At 58.9% G+C, this 26067-nt stretch overlaps 1 protein-coding gene across 1 annotated transcript in view; it reads right to left on the reverse strand.

Moving 5' to 3' along the window:
* Window positions 1-15446: 15446 nt before the first annotated feature.
* The window catches only part of FCHO1 (FCH domain only 1), a 21704-nt gene continuing 11083 nt past the window's right edge, over window positions 15447-26067 (reverse strand). Inside the window, exons 16-26 of the mRNA XM_029286158.1 lie at window positions 25733-25975; window positions 21426-22040; window positions 20741-20856; window positions 20245-20362; window positions 20018-20129; window positions 19520-19675; window positions 19183-19315; window positions 18117-18316; window positions 17211-17275; window positions 16944-17108; window positions 15447-15502 (exon numbers count right to left, since the gene is read on the reverse strand). Coding sequence (XP_029141991.1) covers window positions 15447-15502; window positions 16944-17108; window positions 17211-17275; window positions 18117-18316; window positions 19183-19315; window positions 19520-19675; window positions 20018-20129; window positions 20245-20362; window positions 20741-20856; window positions 21426-22040; window positions 25733-25975 — 1979 coding nt within the window. The remainder of the gene's footprint in view (window positions 15503-16943; window positions 17109-17210; window positions 17276-18116; window positions 18317-19182; window positions 19316-19519; window positions 19676-20017; window positions 20130-20244; window positions 20363-20740; window positions 20857-21425; window positions 22041-25732; window positions 25976-26067) is intronic.

Genomic DNA, 26067 nt, shown 5'->3' on the forward strand with positions numbered 1-26067 from the left:
CGTGACCTTGGAAAGAAGAAAGAAGGTTGAACTCACCGCCAGGCGCCTCGCGTCGCCCGGTTGTGAGTCGCAGATTGCAGGGCACAATTGGGAGAGGAAAAGTATCCGGAAAAGTTCACAAATATGCAATTAAGGTGTCATTAAGCTGCTAACACACTGAATTATCATTGCCTTGACAAACAGGAGACAACACAAAAGCTTAGGGAAGCTGACAGGTTTTCCCCACCCAGAGACAGATTTTTATTGTGCCGAGAAAGAAATGCAGCCCCACCCGAGGCGTCTCCCAGGAGCGCCTCTCCCTTGCCCAGGGGGGGTCCCTCCCTCGCCACCCTCCCTTGCCCAGGGGGGGGTCCCTCCCTCGCCACCCCAGAGGGGAACCCTCCGCAGCAGCCCCAGAGAGGAGGGGGCAGGAGAGCCACCCACCCCTTCCTCCTCCTTTCAGGGGCTCAGCCCAGGCCGGGGCTCCCCACAGCCGTCCCGCCTTTTGTCCTTCCCAGATTTTGCGGCAAGGAGCCAGGGGAGAACCGGCCATGGGGCTGCAGGGGGGGTGGCTGGGATTGGCCGGCCGGGGCTCTCCCCTGTCTCTGGTGGACGGGAGCGACTTTTGGGGAGCTAGAAGGGCGCAGAGGGGGGAGAGCAGATGGGGAGAAGGGAAGAGGGAAGAGCAACAGGGCAGCCAGTCCTTAAAATGTAAGACTTTGGGTTGGACTAGAAGACCTCCAAGGTCCCCTTCCAATGCTCTAGGCTGGTGGAAGTCATTTTAAGGCACTCAAATCCCCTGGGGAAAATGTCACATCCCTCTCAGGCTGAGAGAACAAAAAAACCATACAGGTAGTCCTGGTTTAGCAACGGTTCAACGTTACAACAGCATTGGAAAAAGTGACTTATGACTGGTCCTCGTATTTATGACCATCAAAGCACTCCCTCCCCCCCCCCAGCAATCACAAGATCAAAATTTGGGCATTTGGCACCAGGCAATGCTTAGCGTTCGTCCCGGGGTCCCATAATTTGCGACCTTCCCAGCCGTCTCCTAAGGACCACAAGATTCACTTAACAGCTGTAGTGATTTGCTTAACAATCATGGCAACAACGACAAAAAAGATCACAGTCACCTGCAACTCACCTCACTGCCCTGCTTAGCGAGGGAGATTCTGGTTCCAGTTTTGGATGTAAGTTGAGGGTTGCCTGTTATATGATATTATGACAGTATCTGGATGGCTGGTTTGTTACCAGGAGCCCTCTGGTTGGTTTGTTTTTTTTTGGGGGGGGGGAAAGGGGTCTGTAAAAAAATTCTGCACATTCAGCATCATTCCAACCTCAAGACCTCCAAGGTCCCCTCCAGCTCTGTTCTGTATTTCTGTTCTGTTCTGTATTTCTATTCTACTCTATTCTGTAATTCTATTCTATTCTGTATTTCTATTCTATTTCTATTCTATTCTGTATTTCTATTCCGTTTCTATTCTATTCTATTCTATTCTATTCTATATTTCTATTCTATTTCTATTTCTATTCTATTTTTCTATTCCGTTTCTATTCCGTTTCTATTCTATTCTATTCTATTCTATTCTATTCTATTCTATTCTATTCTATTCTTCTATTCTATTTCTATTTCTATTCTATTGTTTTTCTATTCCGTTTCTATTCTATTCTATTCTATATTTCTATTCTATTTCTATTTCTATTCTATTTTTCTATTCTGTATTTCTATTCTGTATTTCTATTCTATTTCTATTCTATTCTGTATTTCTATTCTATTCTATTCTATTCTATTCTATTCTATTCTATTCTATTCTATTCTATTCCATTCTTAAAAGGAAAAGGCTGTTAATTAGAATAGGGCTGGAAGGGACTTTGGAGATCTTCTAGACTGACCCCCTTCACAAGCAGAGGCCCAATCAGATGCTGCTAAGCCCCCCCCCCGGGGCCAAACTGTAGAGGCCGAAAGAGATTTGAACGGGAGACGCTGCAATCCTGCCGGAGTCATTTTGCAATAACTCAAATAACTGGAACTCTGTTGCCAATTAGCTCAGGTAATTAGACTGCGCTGTTTCCAAATCGCAAACGGGGAGCCCATAATCCCCGTCTGGACTTGAGCGGCTTTTGGGGGGAGAGTCGGAGCAGGTGCCAAAAGTCGGAAAAGCACACCACGGGTCCCCCCAGAACTCCCCCCCCTCCTAGGGGACCTGCTGTTTATGTAGTCCTCAAATTACAACAGCTTGTATAGTGACCATCTGAAATGACAAGGCCCCTGAAAAAAGTGACTTAGGCAGGGCCATTTTCCACACTTACGACCGCTGCAGCAGCACACACACACACACACCCCACGGCCAGGCGATCAAAATTCAGGCACTTGGCAACTGACTCACACTTATGACGGTCAGCGCATCCCGGGGTCACATAATCCCCTTTTGCGATGCCTCACAAGCAGAGTCAATGGGGAGGCAGGATTCACTTAACAACCACGTGGTTAGCTTAACAACTGCAACGATTCGCTTAACAACTGTGGTGACCAAGGTCATAAAATGGGGCAAAACTCACTAACAACGTCTCACGTACCAACAGAAATGTTGGGCTCAACTGGGGTCCTAAGACACAGACTGTTCGCATACATGTGTAAACTAGCAATAAAGAACGTTACTGAACTCCGGGATAAATATAAAAACAAACTGTTTTATTATTAAGCTTTCGTCGGTCCTCTGCCGACATCGTCACCCCCCCGGTCAGCCATATTGCTCCTAATCGCGTCGCGTCTGCCTGGGCATGTTTGAGTCCTGGATCTTTCCCCCCCCCCGCCCTCCTTCTCTTCCTTTCTGCCCACATGCGGCTCACCAACGTCATTGCCGAGTCATCCTCCGGGCTTCCCCGTCTTGTAGCCTCGATAAGTTGTTGCCCAATCGTGTACGGTGGTGTTCCTTCCGTCGTACGTCCTGTTTTGCCCTCGCTCGTCTGTTGCTCCTTTCCTGCCACCCAGGTGGATCGTGTTGGCGTCCCCCCCCTCCGCTCGCTGTGGTTTCGTGCTGCTCCATGGGTGGGTGTCCTGGGTCTTTCCTATCCTCCCTCCTCCTATATCTAGGTGGTATTTGTTGCATCCGCTGTAAGTTTTTACGCCATTGCTCATGTTTCCTTAGTGTTTGATACGCCGGCAGTAGATCTATATGTTGGTTGATTGAATACTCATCCGATAGCCAGGCTTCTTTGAGCAAGCGGCCACTCTTTGTAGGGTCTTGGGCAGTGATGGCAAACCTTTTAGACACCAAGTGCCCAAAAACTGCCCCCCCCTGCTCTGCTCTGTGCCCTGCCCACCCCCCTCCCGCCCACAGGGTCACCTACCGCCTCCACAGCCCACTGCAGCAGATTGTCCAGGCGGCCCTGCAGTGCCATGGTGGCCATGCCCTCCGCCCGCGCCCCGCAGCATCTGCATGCAATGGGCACGAGGGCGGAGTCTTGTCCCTGCTGCCCAGATGCCATGTCCTTGGCAGCGCTGCTCCACGTGGGCAGCTCCCGGGGCCTCTCCTCCAGGAGGGCTGATGGTGAGGACGGGGCCACAGGGGGAGGTGGGGCTGGGGCGACGGCGTTCGTGGGTGCCCACAGAGAGGGCTCTATGTGCCACCTTTGGCACGCATGCCATAGGTTCGCCACCACTGGTCTTGGGTCATAGCCTCCGCTCCCGCAAAGTCGAATGAATGGTTGCTGTCAGCCATGTGCATCCACACCTGCGGGTGCTGATCCTGTCGTCTGGCCGCCAACCTGTGTTCATGGACCCTGGTCTTGAGTTGCTTTGCGGTTTCTCCGATGTAGTTGCAGCAACATTCGTTGCACCTGACCTTACACACCACCGATGATCTTTCGTCCTTTGGCAACGGTTCCTTGGGGTGTATTATTTTAGCGCGTAACGTCTGGCTCGGCTTATGCGCTACACTGATGTTTGTAGGGTGCTAATATCCGTGCTGTTGCTTCGGATACCCCACTGATGTAGAGGAGCGTTGTCCAGGCTGTGGTTGTTGGTCTGTTTTGTGTTTCACGGGGCTCTAGGTGCCTGCTGTGTTGCCGGACGAAATCTGCTGGATAGCTGTTGCGTTTGAATATGCGATAGAGGTGGGTCCATTCTTTGGTTTTTGCTTCCCTTGTGCTGCAATGGGTGTTTATCCTCCTAAATAATGTTCAGATGCAGCTGACTTTATGGGACATCCGGTGGTTACTCCCATAGTGCAGAGTCCTCTCCGTGTGTGTCGTTTTGCAATAAACGGACGTGTGCAGGGTGCCTTTGGTTTGGCGGCTGACCAATACATGTACATACCTAAATACAAAAACCCGGCCCAGAAGCGAAGACACCCTGAAGCCCAGAGCAGAGAAAGGGGGGGTGGGGGGGGAATCCAGAGGCCAGACTGGGGAGGAAAGAGGGGAGGAAAGAGGTTCTGGGGACGAAGCGGCCGTCCTCGCAGGGGGGGGCGGGGAAAGGTGGAGCACCCTGCAGAAGGGCAGCAGCCTCGGTGATAAACAATACGGCAAGGGCCAAGCGGGGGGTTTTTTGGGGGGCTGGCCAGAGTGGAAGGCCAGGGACCCCGGCTAGAGGGAGGAGGCAGGGGTGCTCCCCCCTCCCCAGATTCTCTCTCCTCCCACCCACAATGACAGGGACCCCGCAGCGGTGTGGGAGGCCAGAATCCTGGACGGGGGGGGCAGCTGGAGGGGGCAGGGGGGAACCAGGGAGGGCTCTGGGTGGGGGGGCTCTGAAGAGAAGGAAGAGAACACCCCCCTCAGCCTCCTTGCCTGTCAAAGAGGCTCAGAGCAACCGGGGGAAGGAGAGCATTAGCAACAGGAAAGGGGGAGGGCGGCAGCAAGGGGGAAGGCCCGGGAGTTGGAGAGCAGATGCAACCCACAAGTGTGTGTGTGTGTGTGTGTGTGTGCACGCGCGCATTCCCCCCCCCCTTGCAGGGCATCTCAGGGACGGTGGCAGCATCGCCAGGCAAGGTGGCTTCAAGAGCGCTCCCGTCTCAGGCGTGGCGCCCTGAGGTCACCTGGGCAGATGTCACAATGGGTCTGTGCGTCACCAGATAGATGTGGGCACACACACACACACACACGCACACACACACACACACACACGCATGGCTGAAAGCTCCACCCTGAGTTTCCAAGCCCTGAGCCGAGGGCTCCTCCGAGCGAGCGGCATAATTGCGGTGGCCGAGCCGGTCTGGCCAGGGAGGCCGGTGGGCGCCGGAGGCAGCAGCCCAGGAAACTTTCCACCTGCTGGCTGTGAATCTTTCTTCCCCCCCCCCCAAAGGTCCCCCCTCGATGAGTTTCCAGCCTGGCAGCTGTGCACAAAGCAAGCACACACACACACACACACACCCCTCACTCACTCACTGCCTGGCCCGAGGGCATGAGAGACAGACACTGCCAGTCCTCTGGTAACAACAACTTTCTGTTGCTAAGTGAGACCTTTGTTAAGTGAGTCTTGCTCCATTTTACGACCTTTCTTGCCACAGTTATTAAGTGAATCGTTAAATCAGTAACCTGGTTGTGAAGTGAGGAGAGGCTGATGGGCTACGTGGTCCAGGGGCCCCACCTGCCAGGGCCCAGCTTCTCCTCCAATGTTTTCTTCGTATTTTAAAGCCAAACTGCCAAATTCTTGGGGGGGAGGAAGCGAGAAAGAGGGGAAAGAGAGGGAGGGAAAGGTGTTAACCTCTTTGGGATTCTGTGTACACACACACACACACACACACACACACACAAATAGAGCCATCCAGGTTGCAAATTCCACCTGGACATTTTTCAAAAATAAAAGCGAGGGCTACAATGGGCTCCCTTCGGCCCGATGTGCTGAAGCCGAGCCTTCGCAGAGGGTGGGCTCCCTGACCTCAGGAGGGCCCTGTGCCTCCAGCATTCTGAGGGGGCCGAAGGGCCTCGCTCCTCCTCGTCTCCAAGCCTCACTGTTGTAGCAACTGCCAGCCCAGCCGGGGCCTCTGGGGGATTCCCTGCTTCTCTGCTGCTTTCCTGCCTCCTTCACCCCCTCCAACTCCCCAGCTGCTACTCAGCCCTGGTGCCCCCCCCCCCGTTAAAAAGCAACAGCCCCTCTGCAGCCAGGAGAGACCCAAGGAAGAGTGGGGGGGAGGAAACCCCCCTCTCTGACCCCCCCAAAGCTCTCAGACCCTTTGCAGCTGATCTCCAAGACCCTTGGGGGTCTCTGAAGGTCAGGGGGCCCTGCAGCCAGATCCAGGAGGGGGGGGGGAAATACCTTGGAATTGCAAAGATCTGCTTCCTGCTGAAGTGAAGTGGGGGGGGGGGCAGGTGCAAAGCAGGCCCGTTCCTGTGGCAGCAGGGAAAAAACCTGTTCTGCTCGGGTCCCTCTCGGATTTGTGTTTCCCCTGGAGATGAAAGACGGGCCTTGTCTCACTTCTCCAAAATAAACAACTTTGCAACCACTTCTCAACTTCTTCAAGGGAGCCGGAGTCGCTCTGCGGGGGGAAGGGGGGGGCTGCTGAGGAACCCAGGTCTCCTTTGCAGGGGGGGGGGCTGGGACCTCTCCCCCAAAGGAAGCAACTTCTAAAGCAGGGGTGTCCAGCTATGTCAGTTCTGGGAGCTGAAGTCCACAAGTCTTAAAGTTGCCAAATTTGGACACACACACACACACCCGTTCTAAAGCACAGAAACACCCCTTCCTTCCTGTCTTTTGCATCTCTCTGTCCCCCCCCCTTGGTGGAATGGGGGGGCTGAATCTGGAGGGGGGGGCATTAATGCCTGTCTGCAAAGCCCCGTCAGGTGCGAAGGCCGAGGCCCTGGGACGGCAGGCAGCTTGCCCGTCTGGTGGCACTCACTGGCCACAAAACAAACAGAGTTTGGCTTAAAGCTACTTATTGTATAGGCTGCGGAAGGGAGTCCAAGCCAAAGCGTGCAACTCCGCCCACACAACCTCTATTGTCAACCTTTGTTTTCAAATTAGCTTTTGAATGCAAAGATTCAAATGGAAAGCCAGCAAACAAAGACACTTCCCAGCTGCAGAAATTTGCACATTTACTTTTTAAAAAACTACTGTGTTTAAAGAAAGTAGCCGAAGGGGAAGCTGGTCAGCGGCACCCAGGGGACAGGGCTTGGGCGGGGGGAGTTCTTCTCAGCCATTTTGCTACGCTGCCCCCCCTTTTCTGCTGCCAGAAGTGGGCAGGGCCCCCTGGGCAAGTGCCGATGACTGCAGGGACCCTCATCCTTGGGGCTGAGAGGGGACCCTGCCTCGTGGCAGCAGAGAGGAAGGAGGGGGCCGTACCTCGCAGTGGGGACTCAGAAACTGGGGCGGTTGCAGAACACAGAGAGTGGGGCAGTCCCCCCCCCACGCTCTTTTCTCAGCAGAATAAATATGAAACAGTGCAAAAGAGCGGAAGCTGGATTGCCACAGGAAGTGGTGCAAATGGCCAAATCCACCCAGCTCTTCTTAGTAAGAAGACTTGTTACGACTGATAATACGCACAACAACTTTTTCCTCTGGAACACAACCGCCCCACCCGTCTGAGCCTTTCGATTGTTCTATTTTCCTAAAGGACAAAATCAAAAATAATTTCAGCTCCCCATCATTCCTTCCTAGGCCCTCGAAACAAGCTAAACTCCAAGGTTCAAAGGGCAGACGAGGCACTAATCCAGGCTGCCTCCGATCCAATTTACAGAAAAACCGACCAGCAGGATTCTCTACTCCTCGATTCCAAATCTGAGCAGGCAGGCTGGGGCCCTGGCGATGATCCCCACCTGGCTCCAGGGCTGGGGTAGGGTGGGGGCCCTGCCTGGCAAGGCGACCCGTCTCCCTTCCCATCTGGGGGGAGCCCCAGCCTCCCAAACGCTGGATTTCAAATAAAGCAGGGTGGCCAGGAATGGGGGGGGAGGAAGGGGTCCTGGGGAAGCGGGGACAACTGTCCAGCCAATCAAATCAGTCTCCCTAAGGGGGGAGGGGGGGGCTGACCAGTTTCTCAGTCCACACGCCCGCTGGGTAACTGGGGGTCAGTCCCTCTCTCAGACCGTCCCACCTCACAGGGTGGTTGTTTCGGGGAATACGGGGGGGGCGAAAGAGCGGCGCATAGGTCTGCCCCCCTTGAGTTACGCGCAACAAGAACAAAGCCGGGATACAAGCAAACCAACGCTGTCGCGCCCGGCACCGTCTCTTCCCGCAGGGCTGAGCGCCTTGGGGGGCATCGCGGCCCCCCCCCCCCCCCCCCCCCCCCCCCCCCCCCGGGGGAAGCGCGGTTTGGCCGGCCACAGCCCCCCCCCCGGTCACCCAGGGCGGCGGGGGGGGGGATGCAAAGCTCCGACGAGCCCCGGGTCCGCCGTTCCGCCCGGGGACTCCGCGCCCGCAACCAGCCCCGGGTGGCTCCAGCGGCCGGGAGAGCGGCCGCCCCGAGGGGGCTTCCGCGGCTGCTCCGAGCGCGGGACGAGGGACGCCCAGAGACGCCCCCGCGCTTCGCCCGCCCGCCCGCCCGCCCGGAGCCGCTGCGCTGCCGCCGCCCCGGCCATAAGCCCGGCCGCCCGCCCGGGGAAGCGCGCCCGNAGGCCGGCGGAGGGGGAGCCACGACGGCCCTCCTTGTCGGGCTCCTGAAGGGCCCCGCTCGGCCCCGCCCGGCGCTCGGACCGGGCGGGGCGGCGGCAGCTTGGACGGCGCCGGCGGGCTTTGGCCCCGGCAGGCCCGCTCAGGGCCCCGGTCGGGGAACTCGGGTGGCCCCCGCGGCCCTGAGTCGCTCCGAGCCGCCGCCCGGCCAGCCTCTCCTGCTGGGCCTCCCGCCGGAGATGGGCTTCGGGCTGCCTTGGTGGGATGCAACCCCCGACGGTGGGCAACTCACCTGCATTCTGCGTCCTCCTGGCCGGAGGGAGGGCGCCGGGCGTGGGCCTGGACGGGGGGGGGGAGGGCCGAGGGCCAGGAAAGGAAGAGCCGGGCTGCCTCCGGAGGGGCAGGAGAGTCTTTAAAGCTGGCAGGTTCGGGGTCCCCCAAATATTTGAGGGGACGGAAGTGGCCGCTGAAACCTCACCTGGTCCAGAAGACGGTAAGCAGCCTGCGGGGTGGGCTTTGCAAGCGCTGGGGTGGGGGTACCCACAAATCACGGGGGACCATTAAACTGAGTAAGCCGGCATGAATTTGGGGTGTGGTGCTCTGTGACCGTGAAAAATAAAGTTAGCAAAGGATGTGGGTGTTCCTGGACTTCGGATAAAAGGCTTGCTAGATTGCGTCCGGCAAGAATCCTAGCATCCTAGGGTTAGAAGGGACCCAGGAGGTCTTCTAGTCCAACCTCTGCCTGCCGGAGGTCCCCCTTGTCTTCAGCAATGGGTCAGCTAACTGCCTCCCTTGACAGGCATCCGTTCTCCTGCATGAGCAGGGGGCTGGACTAGAAGACCTCCAAGGTCCCTTCCAGCTCTATTCTATTCTAAGGCAGACAGGATCCTCCACTCTCTGTCTGGTCACCCTGAAAGGTCAGGAAATGGGTCTTGGCCTGGGGATACTGACAAGAGCCCCCCCCCGTTCTGGATTTAGCTTTTGGCCTTTGCGCTGACACCCAAACTCACCTGCATGAGTGCCAGGAAGGGACGTCGGACCGATCCAGATACTGGAAATCCAGGAAGGACAGGAGATTCTGTGAAAGGAGAGGCTGCCACGAGGCTTAACGGGTGGGTGGGTGGGTGGGTGGCACGAAGGTGAAGGCAGAAGGGAAGTGGGAGAGGGAGGGGCTGCCCCCTTTCAGAAAGAAAGAGGAAACTGCAGAACTGCCTACTTGGCACCGATAGCGACCATCGCTCCAGTTTGGACACAGCAGTCCAGCCTGAAAGTGGAGTGGAAGGAAGTGGGGCCAGGCCCCAGGTGGAATGCTGAGGGACCTTGAAGGGAGGGGGGGAGGGTCACACCTGTCCCAATAGCTGAAAAGGCTCAGCCTTTGTCACTCCAGAAGGCAGGGCCAGAACCGGGAAGCGAAGAGCACAAGGAAGGGGAAGTAATAATGTGTCAGCTGCCAGCCTGGGGAACAGGCTGCCACATGATGTGGCCTCCCTCCCCAGAGGTCGGAGGGCCATCCATTAGAGGGGCCCGAGTGGAGCTTGCACTGAGCATGGGCTAAACTAGATGACCTCGAAGATTCCCTCCAACTCTATTAACCAGGAGGCTGCGACTGAGTAGGAAATGCTAACACTGCTGGCAGCCCGTTTTATCCGGGGCAGGAATGCAACTCTCAGCCGTGGCCCAGACCCTGCTCCTCACCCCATCTTAACAGGGGGGCTCAACCCCCTGGGCGGGCTGGGTAGAGGAGAGAAGCAACCTGGAACTAAGGAGAAACTTCCTAACAGCCAGGAAAATGAACCAGCGGAACAAATTGTCTCTGGAAGTTGTGGGCGCTCCATCCATGGAGGCTTTCAAAAAGAGACTGGACAGCCCTTTGTCTGAAATGGGCATAGCCTCTCCTGCTTGAGCAGGGAATTGGACTAGATGACCTCCAAGGTCTCTTCCAACTCTCTTATACTGTTACAGAACCCAAAGGGAAGAACAGAAGACTCGTTTTCACAACCGCACAGCCAGACTCACTGGGGCGAGGAGGGTGAAGCACGTTCCTGTTTGTGGTTGATACTGCCAGCCTTGCTTTGGGGGTGGGCAGCCTCCCCCGGCACCCCCTTCATGAGGGTCTAGCTTCCCCCCCAGTGGCTGATCTGGGGCTGTTTCCTGCCGATCTGGGTGTCGGCCGATCACTCCGGGATCTGTCCTCGGCTGTTTGTCCCTTTGGGCCTCTGGCTATCTGTTGACAGCTGGACGCCAAACGTCCAGGAATTCACTACCAGTTCTGGAATTCCTGGATCAAAAGATTAGTTCCTTCCCAGCTGGAACCGGGGCTGAGGGCAGTTGCGTTTAGTGGTTAAATACCACTTCAAGTGTTGCAAGATCCCACCTGGGTCGGTCACCGGGACGAGAGGTTTAGTCTTCCAAGCCACTGGGTTCTGGTAAGAGTCCGAAAGCTCGGAGAAGTAAGCTTCCGGTGCCAGATTGGATCCTGCAACATTATCCTGGGACAGGTGGATTCAATTTCATTTAAGGTGTTTCCGCTGCCACGTTTCCCGGCTCCCGGCTGGGGGTGGCCTGTCCGTCTTGCACCTGTCTGCCCCTCGTCGTGGCTCTGGCTGGTTTCTTTCTGGCCTGGGGAGGGCGTCTCTTCACTTGTGTAAGAGGGGTTTTCTTACAGGTGTGTGCACAAGAGTGAATTCCTGCTTGGCAGAACTGCACCTTTCTAAGGCTTTGGGGAAGTGAATCCGCCTAGGATTAGCTATTCTGATTAGCTTCGTTTCTGAAGACTTTCGCTGACTTTTTGCCTTTATTTAGACACCTTTAGGGCAGGGGTAGGCAAGCTTGGCTCTTTTATGACTCGTGGACTTCAACTCCCAGAATTCCTGAGCCAGCTGTGCTGGCTCAGGAATTCTGGGAGTTGAAGTCCACGAGTCATAAAAGAGCCAAGCTTGCCTACCCCTGCCTTAGGGCATGGTTTTTTTTTTTGAAGTTGTTAGCATCTGCCGTCCTTAATTCAGAAACAGAACAATCCATAAAAAAGGAAATGCACGCAGTTCAGATTCCAGAGCAGATTAAGAGGGCTGACCACGCTCCTTTCTTTAACCACCATCCTTGGAGGGAGGGGGCATCAGAATTGGGGTGCCCTGAGAGACGTCGCTCCAAGAAAAGATTTGTTTCAGTGGGGAGGGGGCCCCACCTGCCTCTCTGAGCGAAGGGGCAGCTGAGACTCCTGCAAGGCGAGCCGCACAAGCAAAGAGGAGCAGTTTTTATTTCTTAAGCTCCACCCTGAATTAGCCGTACGTAGCAAATCTCAATTTTAATTGCTTCACATTTATTGTCTGACATCAGTATGCCACCTAGAGTTGCCTTATTGGTGCGATGGGGGACATATAAATGTAATAAATAAAGTACATTGCAGCCCTAAGCAAGCCATGATTCCCCCATCCTAATTGATTCCAAGCCTTAGTTTCTGCAAGTTAATTCCACCCCCCAAAAAGAGTAACAAGTGTAACACACACACACACACACACACATTAGAGCACACCAGCGGAGTGAGGCTATCCTTCCTTTTCTTTGGACCCCACCCCCATCCTGCTTCTCTTCCCCCACCCAGGAGATCACTTCCAAGGGCTTCCTGGAAGGGCCAGGGGCCTCTTCAAACGGAATAAGAGTTGGAAGGGACCTTGGAGGTCTTCTAGTCCAACCCCCTGTTCAAACAGGAGACTCTATAACAATGGTTCCCCAGCCTTTTGGGCACCAGGGACTTGGTTCCGTGGAGAAAAGTTTTTCCGTAGACCGGAGAGTGTGTGGGTTTATGTGCTGCCTGCATCCCGTGGATGGGTCTTTGATTGTTTGTGCGGACTGGTACCAGTCCACGGACCGGGGGTTGGGGACCCCTGCCCTATACCATTTCAGCCAAATGGTTGTCCTGTCTCTTAAAAAGCCTCCAGTAATGGAGCACCCACAACTTCTGGTGGCAAGCTGTTCCATTGGTTAATTGTCCTCACTGTCAGGAAGTTTCTCCTTAGTTCCAGGCTGCTTCTCTCTTTGATCGGTTTCCATCCGTTGTTTCCTTGTCCTGCCTGCAACTTGGGAGCATAGTTTGACCCCCTCTTCTTTGGGGCAGCCCCTCAAATATTGGAAGGTTGCTATCATGTCTTCCCCCCCCCCCCGTCCTTCCTTTCCTTAAACTGGACATACCCAATTCCAGCAACCGTTCTCCGTATGTTTTAGCCCCCAGCCCCGTGATCATCCTTGTCGCTCTTCTCTGCACTCTTTCCAGAGTCTCAACCTCTTTCTTACATCACGGCGACCAAAACTGGATGAAGTAATTCCACGTGTGGCCTCATCCACGGCTTTGTAAAGCGGTACTAGGACTTCAGGTGATCTCTGCTGGGTGCTGGGCTGGATCTAAGCGATGCTGGTGCTGCCACTTGGCTCGGGACTGACCGTGGGGTTTCGCCACCCCCCACCCCCCGTCCTTATCAGAGCTCCGCAGAAATTCTGTGCCTAAAAAAGGACCCCGTCTTTTTACGGAAGCGATAAAGAAGGAGATCCATACCTGCATTGTTTGAATTTCTTCCTACTTCCAGCTCCGAGGTCTCCGTGCCCGCCTGGGGTGGGTGCCTGGCACTGCCCTCAGTTGCTGTCTGGGCCCCAACCTCTTCCTCCTCCCCCCCCCCCCGCCTGTCCACGCCCATTGGGCAATTTCCTCTTTATCTTCACGGCTTGTTGACTTTATGGCTCGCCCTGTTATCAGGGTGTGTATTTTACGAGGCATGCCAAAAGCAAAGTGTGCAGAAACGAAGCCAGAAGGGACCTTGTGCTTTTTCCAGCCTGAGTGCTGTAAAATTTTCTTGTCAAGCCCAGCAGGATGTGGGACGGTCACTGCTGAAACAGGAAAGACCAACGGTCAATTTGTGCTGCTCCGATTCACAGAGTCGCCCTCAAAACACTGAAGGGCTCGGGGTCTTCTTAAAAACTGCCCACCCACCCCCCACCTACATCACATTAAACTGCTCTTTGTTCTCTAAATGTATGCCACCTCCAATAAAAGCACAGGCAGTCCTCGACTTATGACAACTGGAATTTCCGTTGCTAAGCAAGGTGGTTGTTAAGTGAATCGTGCAGTCATTAAGTGAATCCCCGTGGACTTTGCCTGTTGGAAGCGGGCTGGGAAGGTCCCGAGGGGCGAGCAGGTGGACCCTGGGAATCCGCAGCCCTCGTAAATTACAGGCTGGTTGCCAAGCGCCCGGACTTATGATCACGTGGCTGTGGGGATGCTGCGACGGTCGTAAGTGCGAGGACCGGTCACAAGTCACCTTTTTCAGTGCCCTTGTAACTTTCAACGGTTGCTAAACAAATGGCTGCAAGCCGAGGGCCAGCGAAACTCTCTGCAAATCAATTCAGGAGATCCGTTTTCATTAGAAAAACAAACATGTTTATTAAAAGGCCGACATTCCCAGTGGGGGCCCTTCCCTTCGGCTGCTTCCAGATCGGGGCAGGACCAACCGGCCCCACTTCAGAAGAGGCGGGCGGGCAATCCGGACGAAAGCGGAGGGAGGGAGGGAGGGAAAGTCACGGCCAGGTGCGGGGGTCCGGGTTCAAGGAGTCACGTCCTCTTCTGGCCACCCAGGCCTCCAGCCGAGCTTTCATATCCCCCCCCCAAACGTTTAAAATCCAGGCGGAAAATAATTTAAAACACACAAATATATTATTTCTGTCTCCCAGAAGACTTCAGGAGAAAACTTCCCAGGGCCGCTGATGTTCAAGAGCCAGCGAGATAAATTCCTGGTGGAGGGAGAAGGAAAAAAGAAGGGGGGGGGGGTGTCACAGCCAACACAGTACTCAGCGGTGGGGGCTCTGCAGGGGAATCCCCCCCTCGCCCCTCCAGCCAAGGCTGCTGCCCAGCAAGGAGGCCTGGCTTGTCCCAGCCCCCCCCCCTTGAGAGGATCTGGGGGTCCTCCTTGACCCCAGCAGCAGGCAGGCAGGCAGGCAGCGGCCACGGAGGCCCTCGCCATCCCGGCGGGGGCAGGTTGGGGGAGGCCAGCGGGTCCATCCACTCGGACCTCAGCAGGCCAGGGCTTGGGGGTGCAGCTCTGGGCCCCACCTTGCACAGGACAGGTCAAGCCGGCCCAAGGTCAGAGGGGGGCCACCCAGGTGGGGGCAGGGGTCTGGGAACAGCTCACTCAAGAGAAGGAGGGACCCGGCACGCCTGGCCTGATGGAGGATCTGGGGGGGGGGGTGTCCATCCGTGGGAGGGGGAAAGTTTTGTTTGGGCAGGACTGCAGCTACAGCAGTTCTCGGTTTCTGCTTGTGGCCTGGTTGGTTTTCCCCTGGGGGGTGGGGAGAGCCCCAAACGGGCCAAGTGGGGAGATGATGCCCCAGAGACCCGGCACGGAGGTGGAGGAGGAGGCGGAGGCTGTTGTGGATACTGTCGCCACCCAAGGGAGCCGCTCGGCTGCCCGGCTGAGGCTCCAGGCGAGAGACGGGGAGTGTGAGGGCTGCTCTGGGCACCAGGGGCTTCTCTCAGCCCCCGGAAGGAGGACAATTCTGACATTTTGCCAGGAAACCTGCAGAGACTTGTGCTGGCAGCTGCCAGGAGTTGTGACCGTCTCCAAGGGTGTCAAAGGAAAAAATAAAATAAAGCCAATCAAATCTCCCGTTCTTATTGGTTTCGCTTGTTTCAAAGCAGGGCTGGCCAACCTCGGCGACTTTAAGGCTCGTGGACTGCAACTGCCAGGATTCCCCAGCCGGCAGGGCATTCTTGGGAGCGACCGGATGCCGTGCCCTCCTCCCCCCGCCCGGCCGGGTCCCTGCAGAGAGGCTGGCTGGGGAATTCTGGGAGTTGAAGTCCACGAGTCTTAAAAGTCGCCAAGGTGGGCCAGCCCTGCTTCCTACGTTTACTTCTTCCTGTTAAGGGCGAGAAATCCAAATTTTAAGGTTTCTTCCACTCCAGCACTGCGTAAAAACCCTTGAGAACCAAGATGCTCCCTGCCCCAAAATTAAACAAGACCAAGAAATCAGTGAAGCTCCTAAGCAGCCTAAAAGGTGGGGCTGAGAGGATTTGGGGGGGGGGCAATGTGGGTTGCTGGGAAAAGAGCAAATCCATGCCCAGTCTGGGATCCTGGGAGGGAGGGGCTGGCACGAAGCAAAGCCCTGCTAGGACTGGGGGGGGCGCACGGAGCCCGGGCACCCCACTGCAGCTGCAGAGTAGGTGCAAAGAGCAGCCAGGAATTGGTGGGAGGGGGCTTATTAGGGTTTATGAGCCTGAGGGAGGGGAGGGACAGGGATGTGTCTGGAATCGCAGTGGGCACGCTGGAGGGATCTTTGCGGGTGACCCTGGCAGGGGCAGAGTAAAGAGAAAAGGGTCGTCATTCCTAATGGCCGGATCCAGCCCAGGGTATTGGGTCTCCTGCTTGAGCTGGGGGCTGGCCTAGATCAGGGCTTTTCAACCTTTTTACCCATTGTGCCACTTTTAGGATATGGCAACATCCGAGTACTGCCAGTCGCCTAGCAAGGGGTCAAAAACTTGATGACCCCAAAAAAGGAAAAAAGTGATGAAGTACAGGTAGTCCTCGACTTACAACAGTTCACTTAGTGACTGTTCAAAGTTAAAATGGCACTGAAAAAAGTGCCCCCCAAGGCACAGCCGAGCAAGACACCTGCCTACCCGCCCGCCCTCGCTCTTCCTCCTGTCCGAGGTTTTCATTGTTGTGAGCATTTCTGCTGAGGATTGGCAGCGGGGGTGGAGTGGGGGGGTGTTTGGTTTTTATTCCCCCTGTCTGCTGGGTGGTTGCAGCAGGTTTTGGTCGCTTCACATGACCCTGGGACACTGTGACCGTCATAAATATGAATCAGTTGCCAAGCATCTGAATGTAAATCACAAGGCCCTGGAGAGGCTGCAACATTCCAGCTGATCGGCGCTTCTTCTGGGCTCAGCAGAAGCAGCAGGATCAGTGCTGAGCTCCAGCTGGATCCTGGCGCTGATCCTGGTGCTTCCGGTGAGCCCTGACAGTCCCAAAGAAGCGCCGATCAGCTGGAAAGCGGCACTGATCCTGGCGCTTCCGCTGAGCCCTGACAGCCCTGCAGCTCCAGCCGTCTCTCACTCAGGCTTGTGCGGTGCTGCCACCGGTTCAGTTCACTCCCCTCCCCCGCTACCACTTTTCTAGGATGGTCACGTGCCACCTGCCAGGTGCCAATGTACCACAGGTGGTATCTATACCACTGGTTGAAAAGCCGTGGCCTAGATGACCTCCAAGGTCCCTTCGGACTCGGCTATTCTGCTGCCACACCAGCACATCCCTCTGTGGCCAGCGCCCACGGGTGACCCTATGCCAGGCCCAGGATGCCCACCTGCCAGCTGAGAGAGAGCACGGCAGGAGCCTGCCTGGGGCAAGAGGGACCCCCCAGGGCAGCCCGGCCCCCTCCTCACCTGTGGCAAATCTCTTCTTCACCAGCGACATCCGGTAGCCGCTGCCCACCAGCTCCACGTCGGCCCCCGAGACGGTACTGCCCTCGCTGGTGAACTGGGCGGCCACCGGGGTGGGCCTGCTGGGGCCGTCCAAGGGCTCCCAGCTGGCCAGGAGGCGGCCGGAGCCTGAGGGTGGGGAGAGAGGAAGGTGAAGGGGGTGCTGCTCCCCCCTCCCGCCCTGCCCACGGCTGAGGAAGGGCAGCCTGGCCTGCCCCACGCCCGGCTCACCTCCCTGGCCCTGGGTGCTGGGCACGTCCAGGAGCCGCCAGAGCAGGCGCTTCTCCTCCAGGTTCCTGCAGGGGGCGACAGAGGGGGTGCTCTTGGGTGCAGCCGCCAAGGCTGTGACCCCCACCCGTATACTCCAGTCCCAGTCACCTGGGAACAGCCCCCCTGACTGGGCTGCCTTGGGACTGGTCTTTGGCCACCTCTCAATTAGAGGAGGGGGCGACACGGGGCACTGAGGCGTCAGCCCCCCTCCCCCCAATTCCAGTTTTGTTCCTGTTTGATGCCGGGGATCAAAGTCTCCCGAAATCTCCCCTCTGGGGACGAAGGGGCCCAAATGCCGCTCAGGGTCACTCGGGGCACAGCAGGAGAATAAAAGGAGTGAAATAAAACAAAATTGGGCTTTTCCCGCTGCCAAAAGGGGAGCCGGGGGGGGGGAGGTTGGCCGTCGGGCATGGGACCCCCAGACAGCCACAGAAGCCCAGCTTCCCCACCCCCTTTGGCAGGTGCCCACACGGAAAGCCGGGGTGGGGGTACCCCGAAGGTGTCCTCCCCCCCAGCCATCTTCATGAAAAGCTGGCTCTGGCCTGGCCTTTGCCCCTGCCCCATGGGCAGACCTGGGGGGGAGAGCCCTGCGGGGGACAGGCTTGCTCTGCCAGCCCCATGGAGGGAGGGGAGCCTGGCCAGAGGGGAAGGGCGCCCCTTTGCCCAGCCTGTGGGCCATCTGAGGCAGCCGCCAGCTGTGCCCACCATGCCAGCCTGCCTCCTCCTCCTCCTGGGGATTTGCCGGGTTCGTCATGAGCCCCTGGGGGCCCCTGGGGGTCCTTCCGGTGCCAGCGGCCGAATCCCGCGCAGGTGCCGCCTCCCCCGGGGCCCTTAATGCCCCCTTCCCTCGTCCCCCTCCCAACTTACCAGCAGGCCTTGGGCCGGGGCTGGACGTTGGCCACGGGCTCCTCGATGGGCAGCAGGACCTGCACGTTGGTGAGGGCCACGGCCGAGGCCAGGGCGGCCGCGTTGTAGCGATAGTCCACGCTCACCCGGGTGGCCTCCGCGGCACACTCCCAGCTGACCGACAGCTGCAGTGGGGCCCACTCCGGCCCCTGCCTGGAGTACTGGGGGCGGCAGGGCGGGCAGGGGTGTTTGTGTGGGTGTGTGGGTGTGTGTCTACATAGGTGTGTGTGTGTGTTTGTGCTTCACACACCTGCCCCCTCCCACCCGGGTCTGTTTCCCGCCTCAGCCAAGAGGAACCCAAGAGGACTGCCCCCCCAGCCCACCTGCCAGCCCCCAGGAGAACAGGGACTACAACTCCCATTTGCAGGGAGAGCAGCTGGGAGTTCTTGGAACCGTAGTCCCAAATGCAGGAGAGCCTGAGATAGCCACCAGGAGCGAAGGGGCCACGGGTAACCGCCAGCCTGGATGCCCCAGATGCCGACCCCCAAGAATGGCCACCCCTATCATCTTCTCCAGGGAACGTTATTAAGAACACCACCCACCCTCACACAGGCTACACTTAATTAAACTAAGGTTAATTTCACTGTATACATGTTATACTTTGATAATAAAGGGTTTATTATTTATTGTTAATTGTTTTCTGAGGGTGGAATGGACCCTCTCCACGCACTGAAGCTAAGCAAGGCAGGACTTGGTTAGTCCGTGGATGGGGGACCACCAGGAGACCCCAGGGCGCTGGGAGACTGGGAAGCTGGGAAACACCCCAGGAGGAGGAAGTGGCAAAGCCCCCCCCCTGGAAACACCAGCCCCACCAAGGCCTCCCCTTTGCACCCACCACAGTTCGGGGAGGGGGTCCTGCCCACCCCTCATCTGGGATTCAAGCATCTTCCCGGTTGCTCCGGCCTGCCCTCATGGCCAGATAGGGAAGGTCAGCGGGCAGAGAGCCACACCGGCCCTTGCAGCTCCGAGGGTCAAAGGCTTTGGACGCCCTGCTGACCGGCTGACTCCCCCCCCCAGGCAGCCTCACCTGGTATCTGAGCAGAGTCACGTTGTAATAGGGGGCGGCCCCCGCCTGCTCGGCCTGTTTCTGCAGGTGCCCGGTCAGGGCGGCCATGTTGAGCCAGAAATCCCTACTGCTGGGGTCGCTCTGCGAGGAGTCACTGTGTGGGGGGGGGCAGGAGAGACAGGGAGGGGTCGGTTGGACCAGTTGGTTTTTGATTGCAGCCGCCAGGCCCCCCTCCCATCTCCCCAGCCCCCCTCCAACTCCTATGCCTGCCAGGGGCTTCCAGAGCCCTGTTCCCCCCATTACTACCCCCCGCCCGCCCTCAGCCCCCCAGCAGCCGTCCCCCCCCTCCGACTGGCACCTGAAGAGCAGGCTGGCGTTGGGCAGGAACTGCTCAATGGGCGCCGTGTGCAGCAGGCGGAAGCTGAGGACCGGGGGGGCCGGGGCGCTGCTGAAGACCCGGATGATGCCCGCCGGGAAGGACATGGTCAGCTCCCCGGTCACCTTGACGAGGCAGCTGCGGAGACAGGGAGGGCCGGTCGGGGGCCGGGCCTGTTCGCTCCCCCCCCCACAGCCCTGAAGCGGGCAGAGGCCCCGGCCGGTGTGGCAGCCCCCAAGTGGGGCAGGAGAGGGGCCCCTCTGCCCACGGGCCCCGGGGGAGGTGCTCAGCCCACACCTCCAGGAAGAGGGGGGGCCGTGGGGAGGGCTGGGCTTCAGGGGTGCCAGTGGGTGGCCCGATTGGCTGAAGGGCTGGCTGGTCCAGCAGGTGGAACCTGTGTGAGGCCAGGGAAGGGGCGTCCGCAGCCCCCCGCCCAGCAGAAGGGCTCCAGGGTCACAGCCCCCCCTGCCCCCCCAGTACCTGTCCGCCTTCTGGCCCTTGAAGTAAGCGTGGATGTATTCCGTGAAGGCCGTGGCCACGGGCAGGGCGCCCTGGGAGCCCAGGACCACGGGGGAGGGCCCACGGGAGACGCCTGGCACGGGAGGAAGGAGAGTGGGGTCCCTCAGCTGCTCCCGGCCACCTACGGGGCCCGCAGCCCAGGCGGGAGTCCCGCCACTCTCCCCCCCCCCCGACCGGAGAGCACCTACCCAGGGCTGGCGGCTGCTGCTGCTGCTGGGGGGCCGTGAAGAGGCTGCGCTCGGTCAGGGCGGAGGTGCTTTGGGAGGAGGTCAGAGTGGACAGTGGGGCAGGGCTGAAGGAGCGGGGCTGGGGGGGAAAGAGAGGTCAGCCACAGGGCACCGGTAGCCCCCTGCCCCCCTTCCTCTGCCAGGGCAGGAGGCCATCCGGCTGGTGGGAAAACCTCAGCATCGGGGGCTTAGCGGGGGGGGGTCCCAGTGCCAGGCCCCATAACTGCTGGGGCTCTGCCTCTGGACCCCCCTCCGTCAAGATGCCGCCCTCTGGGGCCAGGGAGCAAAGGGGTGCCTGGAGGGTCTGCGGAGGGCGCAGGGCTGGGCGTTTGGGCTCGGGGGTGGGTGGGTAAGGCTGCCCCTGCCAGGGTGGCCCCTTCTGGGACTGGCACCTGCGTCTGGGTCAGCCAGGGCCACCCGAGGGCCCTGCCCACCACCTGCCGGCCGCAGCACTCACCGTCTCGGCCCCAAGGCTGGTGGCCGACGTGGCCGAGGGCCTCTTGCAGAGGGTTCGCCGAACAGGAGCCGCCGTGGGGGGCCAGGGGGCATGTGGGGCCGAAGGAGGGAAGGGGACTGAAAGGCAAAAGAAGGGGGGTGACCGAAGGGGCAGAGCAAACGGGGTGCCCCTTTCCCCCCAAAGTGGAAGCAGTTTCCTCCCAGCCCAGGAGAGCCGCCCACGGCCCCTCCCAGAAGTAGCGGGGCCAACGTCCACCGGGCTTCCCCTGGTGGCAGGCAGTTCCACCGACCAATCCCATTTCCGAGCGCTGTTCCTCTTTCCCTAAATGCCGGGATTTGCACCCAGGGCACGAGGGGAGGGGAGAGAGCTGTTGCTGTTTCCCTTTGCCCTCTGCACGGAGCCTGAATCCAGGTTGTGGGGAGAGACCCCTCCAGGGAACAGAGCCCCCCCCAAGACGGAGCTGCCAGGCCTCCCTTGTGGCCCCCAGCAACCCCAGGCAGAATCCCAGGGGCTGCAGAGGGGGGGCTTGGGGGGGCAAGTGGGCCTTGGGCTGCACTTCTCAGCACGTACTTAGGGGGGGGGGAGCCAAAGGTTCACTCTCTCCCCTTTTGTCTCTCTCTCGCTGCCACCCACCCCCTCCTCCGCCCCCAGGAGCCCCAGCCCCTTTCACTCCCCCCCCACTCACCGTGCTCAGAGGAGGCATCCGAGGCAGAGGGGCCCCTGCTGTCCAGGTCGCGGCCCCGGGGGGCCCAGGGGGAGGGGCTGGTGGAGTCCCCGCTGCTGAGGGGGGCCGGGGAGGAGGAGGAGGAGGAGGCCGAGTTGGAGGAGAGGCAGCTGTCGCGCTCCCCGGTCCGAGGGGCCCCGTCCGAGGCCGCCGGGCTCCGAGGTCGGGCCACCCAGAGCCGCCGGCCCCCCATCCCGGCCTCCGAGGAGAAGAGGTCGGGGGAGCAGGTGGAGAAGGCCCGGGCCCCTGCGGGGGGCCAGGAGGCGCCGGAGACCGCCCAGCCCGGCTCTGCCCCGAAGCGGGCGTCCTGGGGGGCGGAGGGCTGGGGCAGCCAGGGGTTGGGCCTGTCCTCGGGCAGAAGCGCCCCGCGGCTGCCCCGGAACACGAGGGCGGATTTGGGGGTCCTTTGGCCCGGGGGGCTCAGGGGGGTGGCCGGCCGGGAACTCCACAGGCGGGAATCCGGGGAGGGTCCCGTGGCCAGGTGGGGGGGAGAGTCCAGGCCAGAGTCTTCCACGTTCTCGGGGGAGGAGGAGGAGAAGGGGGAGGGGCTGGAGGCCAGCAAGTAGGCTCGGGGGGCTGTGGGGAGACAGAAGGAGAGAGAGGGCAGAGGGTTAAGGCGGAGTCGGGGGCTGCAGTGCCCATCCACCTGTCGAGAGAACACTGATACTGGGGCGCAAAGGCTGATGGGGCGGCCCCGAAGGGCGTGGCCCTAGATTGGACCCACCCCTCAAATCCACTGATCTGCCTCACTTGTGGTCCTAAAGCTCTCCCCCCTCCCAGGGTGTCTCTGCAGTGGGCATCAGGCGTGGGCACCCCCCCACGGCCGGCTCCGCAGTGAGGCCCAGCCAGGACAAAGCAGCCCATCCACCCTGCTTCTCCCACAGACCCCTCCCCAGCCGGGCAGTCTGAGCACCGGGATGCCCCCCCCCCACCAGCAGGGTCTGCCCCTCTGCCGACTCTCTCTGGCACAGCTGCCCTCTGGGAAAAGGGGCCGGGGGGGGAAAGTGAGGCCTGTGGGGCAGGAAGCAGGGAGGGGCACAAAGGCTCGGCCACCCACGCCGGGCCCAGCCGAGCCCCTTCCCCAAAGAGCCTCGGAGTCTCCAGCCTCGGAAAAGGAGAGCAAACACGGGACTCGCTCGGGAGCCACAGCGTTTCCCAGGCCAGATCTGGGCAGCTCATCCCCCCCTGGGCCTTTGGCTAAGGGAGGGTGGCATCAAGGGGGGGTGGGCTTGCGGCAGGTGCCATCTGAGCATCCGCACCCAACCCAGGTGAGCAGGGGGCTCCAGGTCAGCGGCCAGGACCAGCGGCCATCGGGGCCGATGCCTCCTGCAGCTCGGCTGGGCCGGGAGCAGCTTGGCTCATGGGCAGAGCCGGCAGCTGGCACCAAGCGGCACAGCAGGTCCCGTGCCCAGCCAGCGCCTTCTGCCCCTGGTCACATCACTGCTCTCTTCAGCCAAGGGGGAGGGAGACCCCCAGGCCTGTGCTTGGGGAAGGACTCTGCTCCCATGAGGCACTGCCGGCCATTCGCTCCCAGGCTGTGGGGCGTCCAGACCTCCGGAGACAAAAGAGGCTTCCAGAGATGGGCTACTTTCTCCCCTTGGTGGGCAGAGCCCCCCCCCCAGCCTCTCAGGTCCGGGCCTCGTGTGGGTCAGACCCAGACGCTGCTTTCACCCACATCGCTGGGCGGAGAACCTCCATGGACAGCAGCAGTTTCCTCTTCCTGATGACATGCAGCAAGGTTGGGTCCCCTGGAAGGGTGGGCAAAGGGCGGGGGGCTCCTCCCTCTTGGGCACTCCCTTGCCCCCCCCCCCCGCTTTCAAAACCTCTTCCCCATACCTGGCAGAGGCAACCCGGCTCTCTGCCCACGCAAGAGACACGCAAGACACACGCGGGGGAACACACACACACCCCTTTTGCCTGCGTAAAAGCCACACTTCCTGCCGTCAGGAAGGCCTTCTCAAAACGCGTCACGGCAGACAAAACGGGTTGGTCCTGTTACATCCCCCCCTTCTCCCCCCCCCCGAAGGCCAGAAAATACTAGGTGGAAACAGATAATGAAGGACCTGATCTGCAGCCAGGGAGCCTCAGGGTGGCCACAACACGGAGAAGCAGCTGGCAAATGTGTGTGTGGGGGGGGGGGGGACAAGGCCTTATCCACTCAACTTTTTTCATCCCCTTTACTCGTTGGAAAAGATCTAGACAAGCTTGAACAAGGGGCCCTATCCAACAAAATGAGTTTCAATGTGGAGAAAAGCAAAGTTTTACATTTGGGCAGGAAAAATCAAAGGTACAGATTGGGCGAGACTTGGCTTAAAAACAGCAACTGGGAGAGGGACCTTGGAGTCCTAGTGGACGATCACTTGACCATGAGCCAGCCGTGTGCGGCAGCAGCCAAAAAAGCTAACATAATCCTGGGTTGTTTATAAACAGAAGCATAGAATCAAGATCAGGTGAAGTATTAGTACTGCTTTGTAAAGCCTTAGTAAACTCACACCTAGAATACTTGCATTCAGTTTTGGTCACCACATTGCAAAAAAAGATGTTTTCTGACAGTGAGAACAATTAACCAGTGGAACCACCTGCCTCCAGAAGCGGTGAATGCTCCAACACTGGAAGTTTTTAAGAAGAGACTGGACAGCCATTTGTCCGAAATGATATAGGGTTTCCTGCCTGAGCAGGGGGCTGGACTCGATGACCTCCAAGGTCCCTTCCAACTTTATTATTATTATTATTATTATTATTATTATTATTATTATTATTATTATGAAGAAGAAGAAGAAGAAGAAGAAGAAGAAGAAGAAGAAGAAGAAGAAGAAGAAGAAGAAGATGATGATGATGATGATGATGATGATGATGATGTTGAGACTTTGGAAAAAGTTCAGAGAAGAGCAACTAAGATGCTTAAAGGCCTGGAGGCTGAAACATAGGAAGAACGGCTGCGGGAATTGGGAATGGCCAGTCTAAGGAAAAGAAGGACATGGGGGGGGGGGACATGGTAGCAGCATTCCAGTATTTGAGGGGCTGCCCCAAAGAAGAGGAGGGGGTCAAGCTATTCTCCAAAGCACCAGAAGACAAAAGACAAGAAACAACGGATGGAAACTGACCAAAGAGAGAAGCAACCTGGCATTAAGGAGAAACTTCCTGACAGAGAAGACAATTAGCCAGTGGAACAGCTTGCCTCCAGAAATTGTGGGCGCTCCATCACTGGAGGCTTTTAAGAAGAGACTGGACAGTCGCTTGTCCGGAATGGCCTAGGGTCTCCTGTTTGAACAAGCGGCTGGATTAGAAGACCTCCAAGGTCCCTTCCAGCTCTGTTCTGAATCTGAATCCACCTCTACGCGGAACAGGTGTGAAGGACGTTGGACTGGCAGAAGAGGGGTGGGGCCAGAAAGGCGGAGGGAGGACCCTCGGGAGCCTGGGATGGGCTGAAGATGCCCAGGGCTGCCGGCTCTGACGAGAGGGGCCGAAGGGCCGGAGAGATGGGAGGCAGGGGAAGGACCGAGGAGGCCAAGCCGGGGTCAGCAGGCGGACCGAGCAGCCTCAGGATGACCCACCAGGAGGTTATCCCGGGTCAGTTCTGCCTGCCAGCCGGGGAAGAATCGGCCCTCAAGAAAGACGCCAAAGGCTGAAGGCAGAGCAGCCACGGAGGCCTTGGGAAGAGGCCCGGAGGCCGCTCTCCCTACCAAGAGGGTCCGGGTGGGGCTCTCCTCTGACCCTCCAAGGGGTCGAAGGTGGGACCCTGCAGGGGAGGAAGGGGACCGGTTCCCCTGGACACTGGGGCCGGGGGAGACCCCAAAATCCCAGGGAGAGCCCAGGAAGCCGAAGGGAGCTCCCCCCGGGGGAACCAAGGACCTGGCCCCCGAGTGTCCTCCTCCGGCCGCCTCAGGCCAAGGCCCGGCCCTGTGAGGTCACTGAGGGTCCAGCCGGATTTTGAGGGCACCCCCCCGTCCTTCCCCCCCCTTCCCTCTGCTGGCCTTTCTCCTCTCTTTTGCCTCTTTGCCCTCAGCACAGCAGCCCCACCTGAGCCTCCTGTGCTGGGGGGGGGTCTCCCACCTGCCTTTGGCCAAGCCCACCCAGCATCCCCCCCCTCTCTCTCTGATTTCCTCCCCAACTTAAGCCCCTGCTGGGCTGGGGGGTGGGGGGTGGGATGCACCTAGGCTTTGGGGAAGCTGCAACTGCCTGGCCCAGCCCCCTCCCCCACTCTGCAAAGACCCCCCCCTGCTGCCCCCAAAGCTCTCTGGGGAAAACGGGGGGGGGGGCTTGGTCACCTGTGAAGGCTTCGTTCTCAAAGGCCGACTCCAGGGGGGGCCCAAACAAGGCGCTGGCGGGGAGGGCCTCTGGCTGGCTTTTGCTCTCGCAGCTGGAGAAAGAGAAGACGGGGGGGGGCGGGAGGGAGGGAGGGGGCGGCAGAGAAAAGACCCCCGTTATTCCCAGCAAGCCCCTTCCCGTGGTGGTGGTGGGGGGCTTGGTCTGGCCAGCAGAGTTCAAGGCGGCCAACATTGTTTTGTAGCCTCTCCTGGAAAAAAGGGGACTGGGGGGGGGAGGGACAGGAGCAGAGCCCTAAAGGGCCAGGGGGGGTCTTTGCTCCTAATATTTTGGATCT

This window comes from Protobothrops mucrosquamatus, unplaced genomic scaffold (assembly GCF_001527695.2).
Source record: "Protobothrops mucrosquamatus isolate PMUCROS unplaced genomic scaffold, P.Mucros_1.0 scaffold2998, whole genome shotgun sequence".
Taxonomy (NCBI): domain Eukaryota; kingdom Metazoa; phylum Chordata; class Lepidosauria; order Squamata; family Viperidae; genus Protobothrops; species Protobothrops mucrosquamatus.